The following is a 15,840-nucleotide window of genomic DNA, read 5'->3' as shown; positions in this document are numbered from 1 at the left end:
ATACCACGATTATATTAACCTTAGCAAATTAACTAATTTCCAGACTTTTCATATTAATATGTACTATTAAGCAGAATGTGTTTTAATTTGTGTTTTACTGAAGAGGTTTATACACCTACAGTATGTATTAAAAACTCATGTGTTCATGCACATTAATGTATGCATAATAAATTTCTTCTGTGTGCAAATTACTCATTAATACATAGAACTGTAAATAATGTCAATTTAGACACTGTAGATAATGTCAATTTAGAATAGACACAGCGAATGCAGAAAATTGCAGGCACGCTGGGAAAATGAGTTCTGAGGGAAGTGGGTACATTTAATTTAAAGAAGTATAACAGTCTTCCCATTAGGATTATCAAGTGGTGAGTGAAAATGGCAAAATGTTAGTTTGCACAACACTGTCAAAGATAGATAGTCTCTCAAAAAGGATGTGTTATTGGTAGTAATCAAGTAGGTCTATTATATTTGATTACAAACAACAGTCTGTTCCAAGTGTTTGCATATTTCTATTCCATCTTGCCACCAACAAGAAAAGTATGAGCACCCCTGTTTTATAACTTCCATCAACCATACAGATACATTTGTGGATACACAAGTACTGATTGTAGCCTATCTGTGGGTCTGTGGACCCATTTGTCAAGTAAAAGTGTCCCTAATAAAAAAAAAGATGTAATGGTGGTGGTGGACCATTTTCAGCACTGCAGTAAAACAAACATAGTAAAACCATAGTAGTGTGTGTGGAATTGGTATAATTATATCAAATGTATCAGTGTCTGGGATTTTAAAACACCTTAATGTCAGTGTTCAAAAGAAAATCGTGCACCAACCACAGCATCCTGTGATCAAAAATTCAAATCCTATGATAAAAGATTTTATGAAAAATTACACACCTCCACAGAGTTGAATCAGTTCATCTGGACACAAGTTTGTTGTAGAGATATGCTTCGTCACTCATCCAAGTGACTTCTTCAGTCTGAGCTGGTGGTGAATACCCCAACCTTATACCCACCAGCTCAGACAGAAGTAGTCACTTGGATGAGTGATGAAACGTATCTTTACAGGTGTCCAGATGAAGTGATTCAACTTTGTGGATTTGTGTACCTGGATTATTGAGCCTGTTAGAGTCATGTTAGTGTCGTTGCAGTGCATTGACTGAAAAATTAAGCACATGGAGTTACAAAGTGTCCAGAGCTATAGATGGGCTATGGAATCTTTCATCTCATCTATGGAAAGTGTAGCTTATAAAAAAGTATTTACCAGATAGGTTGCTTTTTTTTAAATACTATGAAAAATTGATTGCTTTGGCTTCTTCTGCTGCTTAATGTACTTATGCCCAGCCAAAACTTCAATTTTACTTTTTAAAATTTGGTATGTTCTGCACATACTGCTTTCAAATATTCCCTTTTTCTCTCAGCTTTCACAACTAGATGGTAAAATTGTTTTAAAAACAACCAGTTGTACATTGACAATTTATTGTTTTCAGAGCTTTTGTATCACCACAAGATTTTGTTTAACATGTAAATGCAATTAAAAGGCTAATACATATTTTATAGAAACAGTTTGCATCCTCAATGGTTTAAAATAAGAATATTTACAATTACTTTATAATTTAATGACCTAAATAAATACAATTTGGATTTTAACTGTAAAAACACTTGAAAGCCTAATACAAATTTCATAGATTTTTTTATTCTACTGTATTTTTAATCAGACTAAAGATATTTACCATGAACTGAATCGTCACTTGACCAGAACTGTATAAAGGCAGATGTGAGTTATTAAATATTATCTGTATCACATTCAGAGTAAACAGAAAACCAAAAAAAGAGCTGGGCTTGTTTTTCCTCATATATGCATATAAATGTCCATCTACTCTGTGTGATTACAGACAGTGAATCAGCTCGGTCGCACTGCTTTATGCCTGTAAACATACATTTTTAAAAATCCTTGCCGTATCTGGGTTAGTTTTATTCCATATATCAAAGGGTTTAGGAGAGGAGGCACAACAACGAACTGCATAGCCAGAATGTTACGCAGAGCTTGCTGTCCCTGAATTTTGCCATAGCGAGCGTACATAACATCAAAAATCAGTGAAACAGTGAAGCTAATGAGTGTTATTAAGTGGGGAAAACACGACTGCATGAATTTAACCCGACCTGTCTTAGAACGCAGTGATGCTTTGACAATTTGAACATACGACACTACAATGATTGCAGCTTGTAAAATCTGAAAAAATGTTAGAACGTAACCGTACACATTGTTTACAGTCACATCTATGCAAGATAGCTTAACAATGTCCCAATTAGAGCAGTAAAGCTTGTCAATTACATTACCACATAATGGTAACCTGGAAGTCAGAACAGCCCCAACTGATGTTTGAAGTAAAGTGAAAGTCCAGGTGAAAAGAAGTAAATTTCTCACTTTCTGAAGCGTCATGAGAGAGTGATATTCTAAAGGCTTACATATGGCTACATAACGGTCAAATGACATAACTGTTAAACATGTTAATTCTGAAAAAGCATATGAGAAAATGGCAATTACTTGGGCAAAACACCCGATATATGAGATGACATGAGTGTCTGCTAAAAGATCCACAAGGATCTTCGGATAGAAAGCAGAAGAACCACATATTCCATTTGCAAACAAATTACATATAAACAGATACATAGGTTCATGAAGTGTTTTCTCCAGAATAATTGTAGCAATAAGCATCCCGTTTATAAAAAGAGTCATGATATAGGCAACTAGACCAAATGCAAAATAAATGTTATTGTTTGTCCTGGTGTCATTCAGTCCATACAGCAAAAACATGAATTCTCGTGTAGAATTCTCCATCCTTCTCTTCCAGTGCATCTGCAAAGCAAATTACATAACGTTGTTTTAATCTTTAAGACCTAAAACGTCTACAACCACAATAAGTTCACTTATTAGAAAGTGTAATGAATTGATATCTTTTAGTACTGTATGTTGCATTAGATGCTCTCGTTGTTTATATATGCACATGTTTATAGTGTGACATTTGATGTTTGTAAATGAAGCAGTATGAGCTCCCAAAAGACACCTTACCTAATTGCTCACCAAGAGAGTTTGTGTCATCAATGTTCCTTGTAAACAAAATTACAACATTTTTATTGTTGTTTATACCCACAACTAGGGACTTCAGCTGCATAACAGTCTGTGGTCATCGTCGTCTGATTCTCCTCTTCATGCTGCACCATACATTTTTACTAGGAGCTAGCTCTGGACTGCAGGCAGGCCAGTCAGGCACACCTTAGCTTTGCTCATAATAGCATTACATTTTGCATTACATGCATTTAGCATGACTGGCTAAAGTAATTTAGCTGAGGCAGAAAGCATGAAGGTGGATTACATGTCAGTCTGGGCAATTTATAACCTTTATTTCCATGGTATATTTTATCTGTGGTAATTTGTACTTATAACAGAGAAATATTATTTTATCTATAAAATATTTCTGTGAAATTTGCATCATCTTCTAAAAAATTGCTGCATTTATTTGAAAGAGACTAAAGTATGCTATGCTACCATATAGGTGCATATAGGTAGATAACATGTCAGTCTGTGCAATTTATAACTTTTTTTTTACCATAATATATTTTTTTCTGTGGTAATTCTTACTTGTATCAGTGAAATATAGTTTTATCTATAAAATATTTCTGTCAGATTTGCATAATTTTCTAATGTATTGCAAGAGATATTTGAAAGGGACTAAAATATGGTATCAAACTTTTTTTGAAAGCTTTTTTTGAAAGCATACAGGTGCATAACATTTCAGTCTGTGACTATTTACTTTGTCTTGTAATTATTGCTCCTCTTAGATAATTATTGTTTTATGTGTAAACCATGTGCCAGATTTGAGAAACTTTTGTCATATGTATTGGTTCAGTGTACTTGAGTTTACTTCAAAACATGAGCCTGTGGACATTAGCGTCTCTGACAAAAACATATAGAGTATTTGTGGTTGAATTCTACATATATGTAATTATTTTTAAAATAACATCACTGTCACCACCTTTATTCATTGTAATCTCTTTTCTTTTATTATTCTGAGATGGATGGAGACAAGGCTCAATATGCACGCCTTATGGAGTCTCTGAAGAGGAGACAGCGGCTAGGCCCTGACGAGCTTAGGCTTATTGCTGAACATGACAGCGATGAAGATCATGAAGGCATGACCATTGAAGAGAAGGACTTCATGGACATGGAGCTCCTGGATGAAGGGGAAGAAGAGGATGAAGAAGAGCAAGATGAGCAGAGGGATCAACCAACAACCTCCTATCGGTAAATACATGTGTTCCAAGTGTGTGTATTTGTAAATGTGTGTGTGTACATATATGCTGACAATAAATGTCAGCATTTGCACCCACACACACAATCAGGGCTGCCAACAAAATATAAAATCAACAAAAGAGTACAAACTCAGATTATGATTTTTACTAATGTTTGTTTTCTTTTATGGGTTTGGTTAGTCTTTCTTGTCCCATGTCAGGTAGGAAGCGGAAACGCTTCCCTGAATCTGTATCCTTTCCTTCCTATGCTGATGTAGACACAGAAGCACCAGAGCCCATACCATTTAATCCTTCTCGTCCAGTAGGCATAGATCTGGGAAGTGTGCACAGGGCTGTACGGTCAGCCACAAGTACCTTGCGTGAAATAGACTTCTTCAAGTTGTTTTTCACGTACACCATTGTTGCTGAGATTTTCCAGTTTACAAACTCTAAGGGGTGGGAGCTTGTACTGAATAGGCCGTCTTATGCGAACCATCATGGGGCATGGGAAGAAGTGACCCCAGATGAATTCTACCGCTTTCTTGGGCTCCTCATTTACATGGGTTTCACGTCCCTCCACAGCATTCACAGATATTGGGGAACCAGATCTCTTCAGGGTTCATGGGCCAAGTTATTCATGTCCCGTGACCATTTCAAGGAATTGATGGCAGCCCTCCATGTTGTAGATCCTGCCACAGAAAATAATCTTGATCGTCTTAGGAAGTTGCGTTACCTGATGGACCACCTCAAAACCAAGTGTCAGCAGCTTTTCCAGGCTGATGAAAATCTGAGCATAGACGAGAGAATGGTAAAATCAAAAGGTCGATCAGGATTCAAGCAGTATATGAAGGGCAAACCTACTCGCTGGGGTTTCAAATTGTGGGTCATTGCAACTTCAGATTCGGGATATACCTTAGACTTTGATGTATACACAGGCAGTCTTGATGGGCGCATAACTGATTTGGCTATAAAAGTGATCGGAGACCTTGTGCAGCCATTTAAAAATCAAGGTCACACAGTTTGGTTTGACAACTTCTATACATCACCAACTGTTATGGTCCGACTTAAGGAGTGGGGAATCAATGCTTGTGGGACATGTAGGATTAATCGTAAGAAATTCCCAGTGGATTTCAAAGATGTCAAGAAATGGGAGCGGCAAGCTAACCGTGGTGATATGAGGTGGTGTAGAATTGACGGAAATGTCTTAGTTGTTCAGTGGAAGGACACGCGAGCAGTTACATGCCTCTCTAATTTCCACAATGCTAATGATTCATCAGAGGTTTCTAGGATGGTAAAGGTTGGTGCCAAGTGGGACAGAAAAGTAGTCCGTCAACCAGCTGTAGTAAAGGACTACAATAAACACATGGGAGGTGTTGACAGATCTGATCAAATGTTAAACACATACAGTCTGCTTCAGAAAACTCAAGTGGTGGAAAACACTTTTCTTCCATTTTGTGGACATAGCCGTCGTTAATAGTTTCATTTTGTTTCAGGACTGGCATCATTCCAATCCAGCATCACGTTATGGGTTTAGTTTAGCAGGCTACAGCCAGATAAACTTTAGGGAAAATCTTTCGCGCCAACTTGCAGACATTGCCGTAGATTCAATTTTGCCATCTCAGCTTTCAGTAGCTCCAACCACTTCCTCATCGTTTTACGTCACCCACATTCCTCAGATGGAGCAAGTATCAAGAAATTGCTGGCTTTGCTACAAAAAATTCAAAAAAGAAAATAAAACAAAGATTGCATGCATGGCTCCTGAGTGCCAAGGTAGAAGATTTTGTTTAGTTGGCAATCGAAACTGTTTTCAGTCTTGGCATTCTAGTGAAGGAGATGAGTTTCGCAGTTAGACCTACACAGGGCTTCTGTCTTCTACTGTCAGTCCCTCTCATCCTTCCTCAACCCCTGTGTTTGTGTATATGTTCTTTGTTTCTCTTTCTCTTCACAGGTCAAAGTTCAGTGTGCATTGTTCATTGGAAGGAGGTAACTTGAGGTAATTATCCTTTGTGCATTGTCTGTTAAATATTTTGTAGTGAATTTTTGGCAAAATGGCTTAGATGAGATTTGATATCCTGTTGCCTCAAAACTGTTTACTGAATTGTTCAATGATTATCCTGAACAAATAATTGCTTTTTCTTGTATTGTTGAATTGGATTATTTGAGAGTTTGTTTTATGGAGTGATGCATTGTTCATTGTTCTTCAATAGTGCTGAACTATATTGTATTGTTGTTTTGAAATTATTTATAGAATGAGAAGTGTATATAATTCTAATAAAAATCTTTAATGTTTTTGAACTATACACTGTTGTCAGAGTGCTTATTTTGTCAAATAAATTTTATCTGCTGTCTTATTTCAAAAATATGGATGTGGACAATTTAGTAATAATTAAGAAAAAAGTACACTTTCATTGGTTTATAGTGTATGCTGACATTGGTAAAAAGTGAGGTAAAAAAGGAGCGACACGAACATTCTAAATTGCTAAATTACACCTTCTGCTAAATTGGTCATAACTTTTGAATAGAAGATGATAGATTCAAAATTATTTTCTTGACAAATGGCTCACAAAATATTTTTCTCTATATTGCACAGAAATGTGTTAAAAATTTAAGTATTTATGTATGAAATAAAAATTGAGAGGTTTTTTAGGTTGATTTTGAAGGATTTTTGTATAGATTTGGTTATATTACACTTAAATAACCATACTGAGTTTTATATCATTTTAAAGAACTGATTCTTCTGGTTATAATGGTGTGTATATACAGTCTATGCTATGTACGGTATTTACACAATAAGGTTTTTTCTATGACCATGTTACATAGTGTCCGAAAATGGAAAGTTCCACTCAGGCATGAAAGGGTTAAAAAGTATGTAGAGAAATAGATGGACTACTTCTATATGGTAAGTGGAGCTGATAAAATAGACAGTGAGTGTAGAAACAAGGAGGTGGTCATAATGTTATGCCTGATCGGTGAATAATGTGTCTTAAAGGTACTAGAGAAAAGGTTTATTCTAGTGCTTAATGTACACATTCCCAGTGAAAATCTTTAGATTTTAGTTTTTAGAATTCGGTATGTTCTGTACGTATTGCTTTCACATATTCCCTATTTATTTCAGCTTTCACAGCAAAGTCAACTTCAAAAGAAAAATGACCATGAATTTTACTAAATATAAACTGTTGTACAAACAACTGGTTGTAAATTGACAGTTTATTGTTTACAGAGCTATTATATCACCACGAGATTTTTTTAAAACATGTAAATGCAATGGAAAGGCTAATAAATAGTTTACACAAAGTATGAACCAATGGCTTAAAATAAATAAAAAAATACAATTTTTAATTTATTCATCTTAATTAATTAAAATTTACTATGTCATGCTTTGTCACTTGACCTAATTAAAAAAAAGAATAATTAATAAAAACAAAACTGTTGTAATAGCAATGCTAAAAAAGATCCAGGAAAATGTATTAAGGCAAATGCGAGTTACTAAAGATTATTTGTATTACATTCAGAATAAACAGTAAATCAAAGCTTGTTTTTCTTCATGTCCTTCCCATTCTTTGCCCTTTGTAATGACTACAGGCAGTAAATCAGCTCGGTCGCACTGCTTTATGCCTGTAAATGTATATTTTTAAAAATCCTTGTCGTATCTGGGTTAGTTTTATTCCATATATCAAAGGGTTTAGGAGAGGAGGCACAACAAGAAACTCCATAGCCAGAATGTTACGCAGAGCTTGCTGTCCCTCAAGTTTGCCATAGCGAGCGTACATAACATCAAAAAACAGTGAAATAATGAAGTTGAAGAGCGTAATTAAGTGGGGAAGACACGTTTGCATGAATTTAACTCTGCCTGTCTTAGAATGCAGTGACACTTTGATAATTTGAACATACGACACTACAATAATTGCAGCTTGTGAAACCTGAAAAAATGTTTGAAAATAACCATACAGACTGTTTAAAGTCACATCTATGCAAGATAGCTTAACGATGTCCCAGTTAGAGCAGTAAAGCTTGTCAATTACATTGCCACATAACGGTAACCTGAAAGTCAGAACAGCTCCAATTGATGTTCGAAGTAAAGTGAAAGTCCAATTAAAAACAAGCAGTTTTGCCACCATATGAAGCGTCATGAGAGAATGATATTCTAAAGGCTTACATATGGCTACATAACGGTCAACTGACATAACAGTTAAACATGTTAATTCACAAAAAGCATATGAGAAAATAATATATACTTGGACATAACACCCAACATATGAGATTACATGAGTGTCTGCTAAAAGATCCACAAGGATCTTCGGATAGAAAGCAGAAGAACCACATATTCCATTTGCAAACAAATTACATATAAACAGATACATAGGTTCATGAAGTTTTTTCTCCAGAATAATCGTAGCAATAAGCATCCCGTTTATAAAAAGAGTCATGATATAGGCAACTAGACCAAATGCAAAATAAATGTTTTTGTTTGTCCTGGTGTCATTCAGTCCATACAGCAAAAACATAAATTCTTGTGTAGAATTCTCCATCCTTTTTTTCCAGTGCATCTGCAAACCAAACTACATTACATGTGTATTTACATCAAGTCTTCTGTGTCTTCTGGAGGGAATTCCTCTGTATTACTTCACACGTTAAGTTCACTTATTAGAAAGTGTAATGTGTTGATATCTTTTCGTCTGTTGTGTTAGATGTTCTCGTTCCTTATATATACAAATTTGTAGCATTTGATGTTCGTAAAAAAGCACTATGAGCTCCCAAAAGACACCTTACCTAAGTGCTCACCAAGAGAGTTTGCGTGTCATCAATGTTCCTTGTAAACAAACAAAATTACAACCTTTTTATTGCTCTTCATACCAATAGCAGATCTATAGAAAATGCGTTTTATAATAAATTAATTCTAACGGACTTGCTTATACATAATGTCCAGTTTATTTTTGTTTGAACTTAATTACTTTTAGTATTTTATACTTAGTTACTGTATATGGACCTTGATTTTACTGTTTACTGGCACACTAAATTTGCCCCATTAAGTGACAGTATTCCCCTATTAAAAACCATTATTATTTTAAACATTTAAATACAAAACACTGCAGGAAATAAACATTAAGTGACCAATTTGCTACTGCCCACTACATTTTACTTGAACATTATTAACAACTGAAACATGTTTTTAACAGTGGTGGCCTAGTGGGTAGAGCTTTGGGCTATCAGTCGAAAGATTGTCAGTTCAAATCCAGCCTCTGATATGCAGTCATTTTTGGGCCCTTAAGCAAGGCCGTTAATTCTGTCTGCTTTAGGGGTGCCGTACCATGGCTAAACCTGCTCTGACTCCAGCTTCCAAACGTACTCGGATGTATATATGACAAATAAAAGCATTCTTCTTATTATTATTATTCTAAAGTTTAATTAAGGACATGTTAAAAATGATACAATATGTTTACAGTTTTTTTTTTAAATGTCAGTTATCCCAACATGAATAAGTAAACTAATGAAACTAATGAACATTGAGTACATTTTTGTTTGAATAAATGTAATAGAAAGCCCCAGGTCCCAATAAAGTAAGTGTTGCCATATACACTAAAAGCATTGAACACCTGACCAACAGCTTGTCATTCTATTCCATTCCATTTCATTCCACATTCCATTAAAAAAATATTGTATTAAAATAGAGTGACCTCTATATGAGCTTTTCAGCTATAACAGCCACTCTTCTGAGAAGGTTTCTCAAAAAACCTCTGGAAATTAGAAAGCTTTGATGTTTCAGTTCATTCCAAATCTGTTCAGTGGGGCCGAGGTCAGGGCTCTGTGCAGGCTACTAGAGTTTCTTTAAACCAAGCTTTTCTTTTATAACTTTATAGACCTTGTTTGTGCACAGGGGGCACAGTTATGCTGGAACAGGAAATGACTGTCCCTAAACTGTTGCTGCAAATATTTTTTCTTTACTTGCTTTAATAATGCTATATCTTTAAACAATGTAAGTCACATAATGCACTTAAATAAATCAATTGCACTTAGTGTTAAAGTTTATGCTTAGAATAAATAACAACAGTTGTCCTTAACAGGCCAAGCTAAGAATTTATGGGGTAGTGTTTGTACCTCTCTCACAAACCTGATTCATCTCCCAATGACCAACAATTAAATTTGTATTTATTGTAATATTTTAATAATGTTATTTTATTATACATTTGTTAATAACACCAGTTTAAGAAACAGTCTTATTACATTTGAAGAACAATCTCAATATATTTTGCCGTATTTTGGTCAGTTTTAGTCCGTAGATAATAGGATTTAAAATAGGAGGCACAAATAGAAAATCCAGTGCTAAGAAATTCCTCAAGACGTGGGGAACTGAAGATGATCCATATCGACTGTAAAACACATCAAACAACATTGCAACAGTAATATTGAACAGTGCTGCTAAGTGTGGCACACAAGTCTGCATGAATTTATACCTGCTGTCTTTAGATTTCCTGCAGTTTATAACCAAGTGCATGTATGAGAAAGCGATCAATACTGCATGTCCAAAATATACAAGTATCACTATGTAACCAAACACATTATTCAGGGTTGTAGAGGAACAGGCCAGTTTAACAACTGCCCACGTTTCACAGTACATCTTTTCAATAGTTGAACCACATAAGGTTAATCTTGCTGCTAACAAGACTACAACAGCCATGCAAATGAATGGTGGGAGCCAACAAATAAGAATACATTTAAAAATCTTTTGGTTTGTCATTTCAGAGTGATATTCCAGCGGTCTGCATATGGCCACATACCTGTCATACGCCATTACTGTCAAAGTTGAAACGTCACATAAAACATATGAGTAAATAACAAATACCTGAAACAAACATGCAGAGTAGGAAATCTCATGAGTCGGGTTGAGTAAGTCATACAGGAATTTAGGGTAGAATCCTGAAGTGCCGTACAGCGCAGTCAGGCATAAATTACACAAAAATATGTACATTGGCTCATGAAGCTGTTTATCTGATGCAATGCAATAAATTACAGTAAGGTTACATAACCAAATCAAGTTATATGACAGTGCTGTTAAAGAAAAATACATGTATCTGTCTTCCAGAGTTAAATTTAATCCAGTGAGTGAGAATACCAGGACGTTGGACACATTTTCCATTCTGGATAGAGTCTATAGAGGAGAGAAGTAATTGGGTTAAATTATAAATAGTTATTCACAGACATACAGTGCACATATTATTTACCCTACATCATTAACAATGTGCATACTGCACATAATATTTTCACACAGTAACCTTTTTTTCTTATCTAATAATGAGATTCTGCACATCTACAGATGACATACCCATAGCAGATCTATAAAATATGCATTTCTATAATAAATTAATAGTCTAACAGACTATCCATGTTTATCCATGATTAAAAACAATGGTGTATATTATACAGTGTTATAATACAGTGAATAATGTAATAATGTACAGCCATGATAAACATGTGGATTTCTTTTTATAACTTTCTTTTTAAAACAATGCATGTTATGTAAGAAAAATCATAATAATATTATTCTACTGCCTCTTGCTTTGAACTCTGACCAGGTGAATTAGATTTTAATATGTTACTATATTATATTGACACTAAAGTTTACATAATGTTTAACATAAGTGTTAATGGGTAAATCATTTAGCCTTACCATTTGCGAATTTACTTGTCTGTCCTCCGGTGAACCAATTATTGGATGGCCTTTTTATAAGCAGTGTTGTCATGCTAGTTTTTTGGCAATTCACTTGAGACTTGGTCCAAGTGTTAAGTCATTCAGTTACATATTAAATGTGTTTAACATATTATGTTTCATGCTTTCTGAAATACACTCAAGCCATACTGAGTTATTATTATTATTGTTATTATTATTATTATTATGGCTTGGTGGGTAGCACTGTCACCTCACAGCAAGGTCCTGGGTTTGATTCCCACAAGCGGTTTGGGTCCTTTCTGTGTGGAGTTTGCATGTTCTCCCCATGTCCGTGTGGGTTTCCTCCGGGTGCTCAGGTTTTCTCCTTCAGTCCAAAGGCATGCAGTAATGTTAATTGGAGATACTAAAATTGCCCTTAAATGTGTGTGCCCTTAGAATTGAGAGCTGATTAGGATCAGTGGCTTGTGATTATTATTATTATTATTATTATTATTATTTTCTTTTATTACTTTTTCATCAACAGCTTTATCCTGGTCCTTGTCCTTATCCTAGTTGTGGTGGGTTTGGTTTAACCAGGAGACACTGGGCCCAACCTCTCAACATACTTGTCTGCATTGTGTTCTTGCTATTTAATCCATAACTGCATTGAGATGCAACTGAAAAAAGGTTTGAAGGTTTTTGCGTTTAAACTGCTTTGTTTAAATCCGACCAAATATTTTCTATTTGATTTGAATCTGGAGACTGAGAAGGTCACTCCAGGATATTTTAGGACTGATTCCTTTACCAAGCTTTGGTTGAATTGAAAGTGTGCTTGGGATTATTACCAGGGTTAAATTTAACCACAGGAGACAGAACATTCCTCCTTAAAATGACTTTGTATTTTTGTGAATCCATGATGCCAGTCACACAGGCAAAATGGCCAGTTCCTGCAGCAATCATATCATCACTGACCTTTCTTTATGCTTGACCGTGGTGATGGTAGTCTTCTGGTTACAAGCCTCACATTTTTTTTCACCAGAGAAACTGCTGATCCATGTCGCGAAACTTTTGATTCGTCACTTTATAGAACCGTGTCCCAGAACTGCAGACCTATTTAAATTCCTTCCTGTATTTTAGTTAAACCCTCTTGTGCATCTTGGATTAGAATGGCATACGTCATTAAGTTCGGCTATGAAGCCTTTGGTTGTTTAGTGATCTTCTAATGGTGTCACTGACACATTTTATGAGGTTATTCCGTAAGTCATTTGCAGTAACACAGGGGTTTTTCTTGTTGTTTTTATACTCTGTAGATACACCAACTAGGCATAATATTATGACCACTGACAGGTAAAGTGAATAACACTGATTATCTCTTCATTACTGCACCTGTTAGTGGGTGGGATATATTAGGCAGCAAGTGAACATTTTATCCTCAAAGTTGACAAGGGCCAAATTGTGATGGCTAGACGACTGGGTCAGAGCATCTCCAAAACTGCAGCTCTTGTGGGGTGTTCCCGGTCTGCAGTGGTCAGTATCTATCAAAAGTGGTCCAAGGAGACAACATTGGTAAACCGGCGACAGGGTCATGGGTGGGCCAAGGCTCATTGATGCACGTGGGTAGCAAAGGCTGGCCTGTGTGGTCCGATCCAACAGACGAGCTACTCTAGCTCAAACTGCTGGTTCTGATAGGTGTCAGAATACACAGTGCATTAGAGTTGCAGGGCTGTTTTGGCAGCAAAAGGGGGACCAACACAATATTAGGAAGGTGGTCATAATGTTATGCCTAATCGGTGTATGTTGAAGGTTTTGGAAATCTTATGGCCATTGCCATTTGGTGCGATTAAATTATTTCATCTCGCAGCTTTGTGTGGTCCTTAGATAAGACATCACAGCTGAAGCAACATTGGTGTATTCACTTGGAACATAATCCTACTGCCCATTGTTTATTAAAGCAGGAAAATTATTTCTAAGTTTCTTAGTGCTGTACCAACAACAAACACTCAATATTTATTTTACTAGTGCACACAGTATTTTTTTTAATGAGTTTCTACCAAACAGTCGAGATGATTTTATGGATGATTTTTCTGCTGCTAGCTTTAACACATTTTTAGAGTTTAACACGTCACAAGAAGTAGATATGGGCCAAACAAGATTATTTAAATACAGCTTATTTTTACTCCAATTTAGACTCTTACTTTTAAGGTTTCTCTGTGACAATTGTGTGACTATTGTTAATCAGTACAAACCCAAAACTGAGCAGGTGAGGGTTAAAGGCCTTATCCTCAAGATAGTTAATCACTGGCAAAGAAATTAACTACTGAGCTGTCACTGCATCAAGTATTTTTATTCTACTGTGAGTAATAACCAAAGAAACCCAGTTCTTAAAATCATGTTATATTTCAGTAAAAGATACAAAAAAATAGTATAGTCAGGTGTGCATTACATTTCTTTAAATAAGCAATGCCAGTTAAACACACAGGGTGGTTTTTATCTTTCTTAAACACATTTAATTCAAATTGTGATGGATTACCCTTTGGCTCAGATAAATACAGTCTGATACAGTCTGATACAGTCATTTACTGGAAGACACTTTCTACACAACGCTTATTCATGATTTGTACCTAAGAAACAGTTTCACAAGGTGTCTGCGTATTTTAGTGAGTTTCAGTCCGTAGATAATAGGATTTAAAATTGGAGGTATTAAAAGGATATCCAGAGCCAAGAAATTCCTCAAGCTTTGAGGCACAGAAGTTGAACCATATCGACTATAAAACACATCAAACAACAATGCAATAGTGATATTAAACAGTGCTGCTAAGTGTGGCACACAAGTCTGCATGAATTTATACCTGCTGTCTTTTGATTTCCTGCAGTTTATAACCAAGTGCATGTATGAGAAAGCGATCAATACTGCATGTCCAAAATATACAAGTATCACTATGTATCCAAACACATTATTCAGAGTTGCAGAGGAACAGGCCAATTTAGCAACTGCCCACGTTTCACAGTACAGCTTTTCAATAGTTGAACCACATAAGGTTAATCTTGCTGCTAACAAGACTATAACAGCCATGCAAATAAATGGTGGAATCCAACAAAACAGAATACATTTAAAAATTCTTTGGTTTGTCATTTCAGAGTGATATTCCAGCGGTCGGCATATGGCCATGTACCTGTCATACGCCATTACTGTCAAAGTTGAATAGTCACATAAAGCTGACGAGTAAATAACAAATACCTGAAACAAACATCCTGAATAGGAAATGACATGGGCCGGGGAGAGTAAGTCATACATGAATTTAGGGTAGAATCCTGAAGTGCCGTACAGAGAATTTATACACAAATTACACAAAAATATATACATAGGTTCATGAAGCTGTTTATCAAATGCAACACAAAAAATGATGGAGAAGTTACATAACAAGATCAGATTATAAGCCAGTACTGTTAAGGAAAAGAACATGTATTTGTTTTCCATCGTTAGATTCAATCCAGTAAGAGTGAACACTAAGACATTGGAAACATTCTCCATTGTAGGTAGAATCTGCAATACATAAAGTAAAAATCATTAATATAAATTAAATATTCCAAAAGCTGCCTGCCTGGATTAGGACCCTTTTTAAGCTTTTTTCTTCTCTTTAATATTAAATAAGTATTATTCTTTTGCTCTTTTTAAATCCTTGGTGCATCTGTAGAACTACTTTAATTATGAATTATGAAATATAAAAAGAAAGTCTTAAAACTAAAAATGGTTCATTTAAGCATATTGTAGTCGTTATTTGGGTAAAACAGCAATAAGAATAGTATTATTTTATGAATTATTCTTAAAACGATTTATTTAAAGGAATAATTTAAAATGAATAAATAATAGGTTCCATACCGTCTTATGCCTTTGCATGTGTT

The 15,840-nt window shown here is 35.3% G+C and overlaps 4 protein-coding genes across 4 annotated transcripts; all 4 read right to left on the bottom strand.

Annotated features, from left to right (window-relative positions):
• Nucleotides 1–1,902: 1,902 nt before the first annotated feature.
• Nucleotides 1,903–2,859, bottom strand: LOC134334536 (olfactory receptor 4E2-like). Its single transcript, XM_063016886.1, has one exon. It carries the CDS (start codon nt 2,857–2,859, stop codon nt 1,903–1,905), a length of 957 nt encoding a protein of 318 aa, XP_062872956.1.
• A 5,023-nt stretch (nt 2,860–7,882) lies between these two features.
• On the bottom strand, nt 7,883–8,821 carry LOC134334457 (olfactory receptor 4E2-like). Its single transcript, XM_063016770.1, has one exon. It carries the CDS (start codon nt 8,819–8,821, stop codon nt 7,883–7,885), a length of 939 nt encoding a protein of 312 aa, XP_062872840.1.
• A 1,673-nt stretch (nt 8,822–10,494) lies between these two features.
• LOC134334900 (olfactory receptor 52K1-like) lies at nt 10,495–11,427 on the bottom strand. The gene has a single exon (XM_063017366.1). It carries the CDS (start codon nt 11,425–11,427, stop codon nt 10,495–10,497), a length of 933 nt encoding a protein of 310 aa, XP_062873436.1.
• A 3,118-nt stretch (nt 11,428–14,545) lies between these two features.
• LOC134334899 (olfactory receptor 52D1-like) lies at nt 14,546–15,475 on the bottom strand. Its single transcript, XM_063017365.1, has one exon. The coding sequence runs from the start codon at nt 15,467–15,469 to the stop codon at nt 14,546–14,548; it is 924 nt and encodes a 307-aa protein (XP_062873435.1). The 5' UTR covers nt 15,470–15,475.
• Between the last annotated feature and the right edge of the window lie 365 nt (nt 15,476–15,840).

This window comes from Trichomycterus rosablanca, chromosome 20, assembly GCF_030014385.1.
Source record: "Trichomycterus rosablanca isolate fTriRos1 chromosome 20, fTriRos1.hap1, whole genome shotgun sequence".
Taxonomy (NCBI): domain Eukaryota; kingdom Metazoa; phylum Chordata; class Actinopteri; order Siluriformes; family Trichomycteridae; genus Trichomycterus; species Trichomycterus rosablanca.
This window is presented reverse-complemented; position numbering and strand designations above follow the sequence as displayed.

Coding starts and splice junctions, on each gene's coding strand:
- LOC134334536 (XM_063016886.1), bottom strand. CDS start 2,859: ATGCACTGGAAGAGAAGGATGGAGAATTCTACACGAGAATTCATGTTT.
- LOC134334457 (XM_063016770.1), bottom strand. CDS start 8,821: ATGGAGAATTCTACACAAGAATTTATGTTTTTGCTGTATGGACTGAAT.
- LOC134334900 (XM_063017366.1), bottom strand. CDS start 11,427: ATGGAAAATGTGTCCAACGTCCTGGTATTCTCACTCACTGGATTAAAT.
- LOC134334899 (XM_063017365.1), bottom strand. CDS start 15,469: ATGGAGAATGTTTCCAATGTCTTAGTGTTCACTCTTACTGGATTGAAT.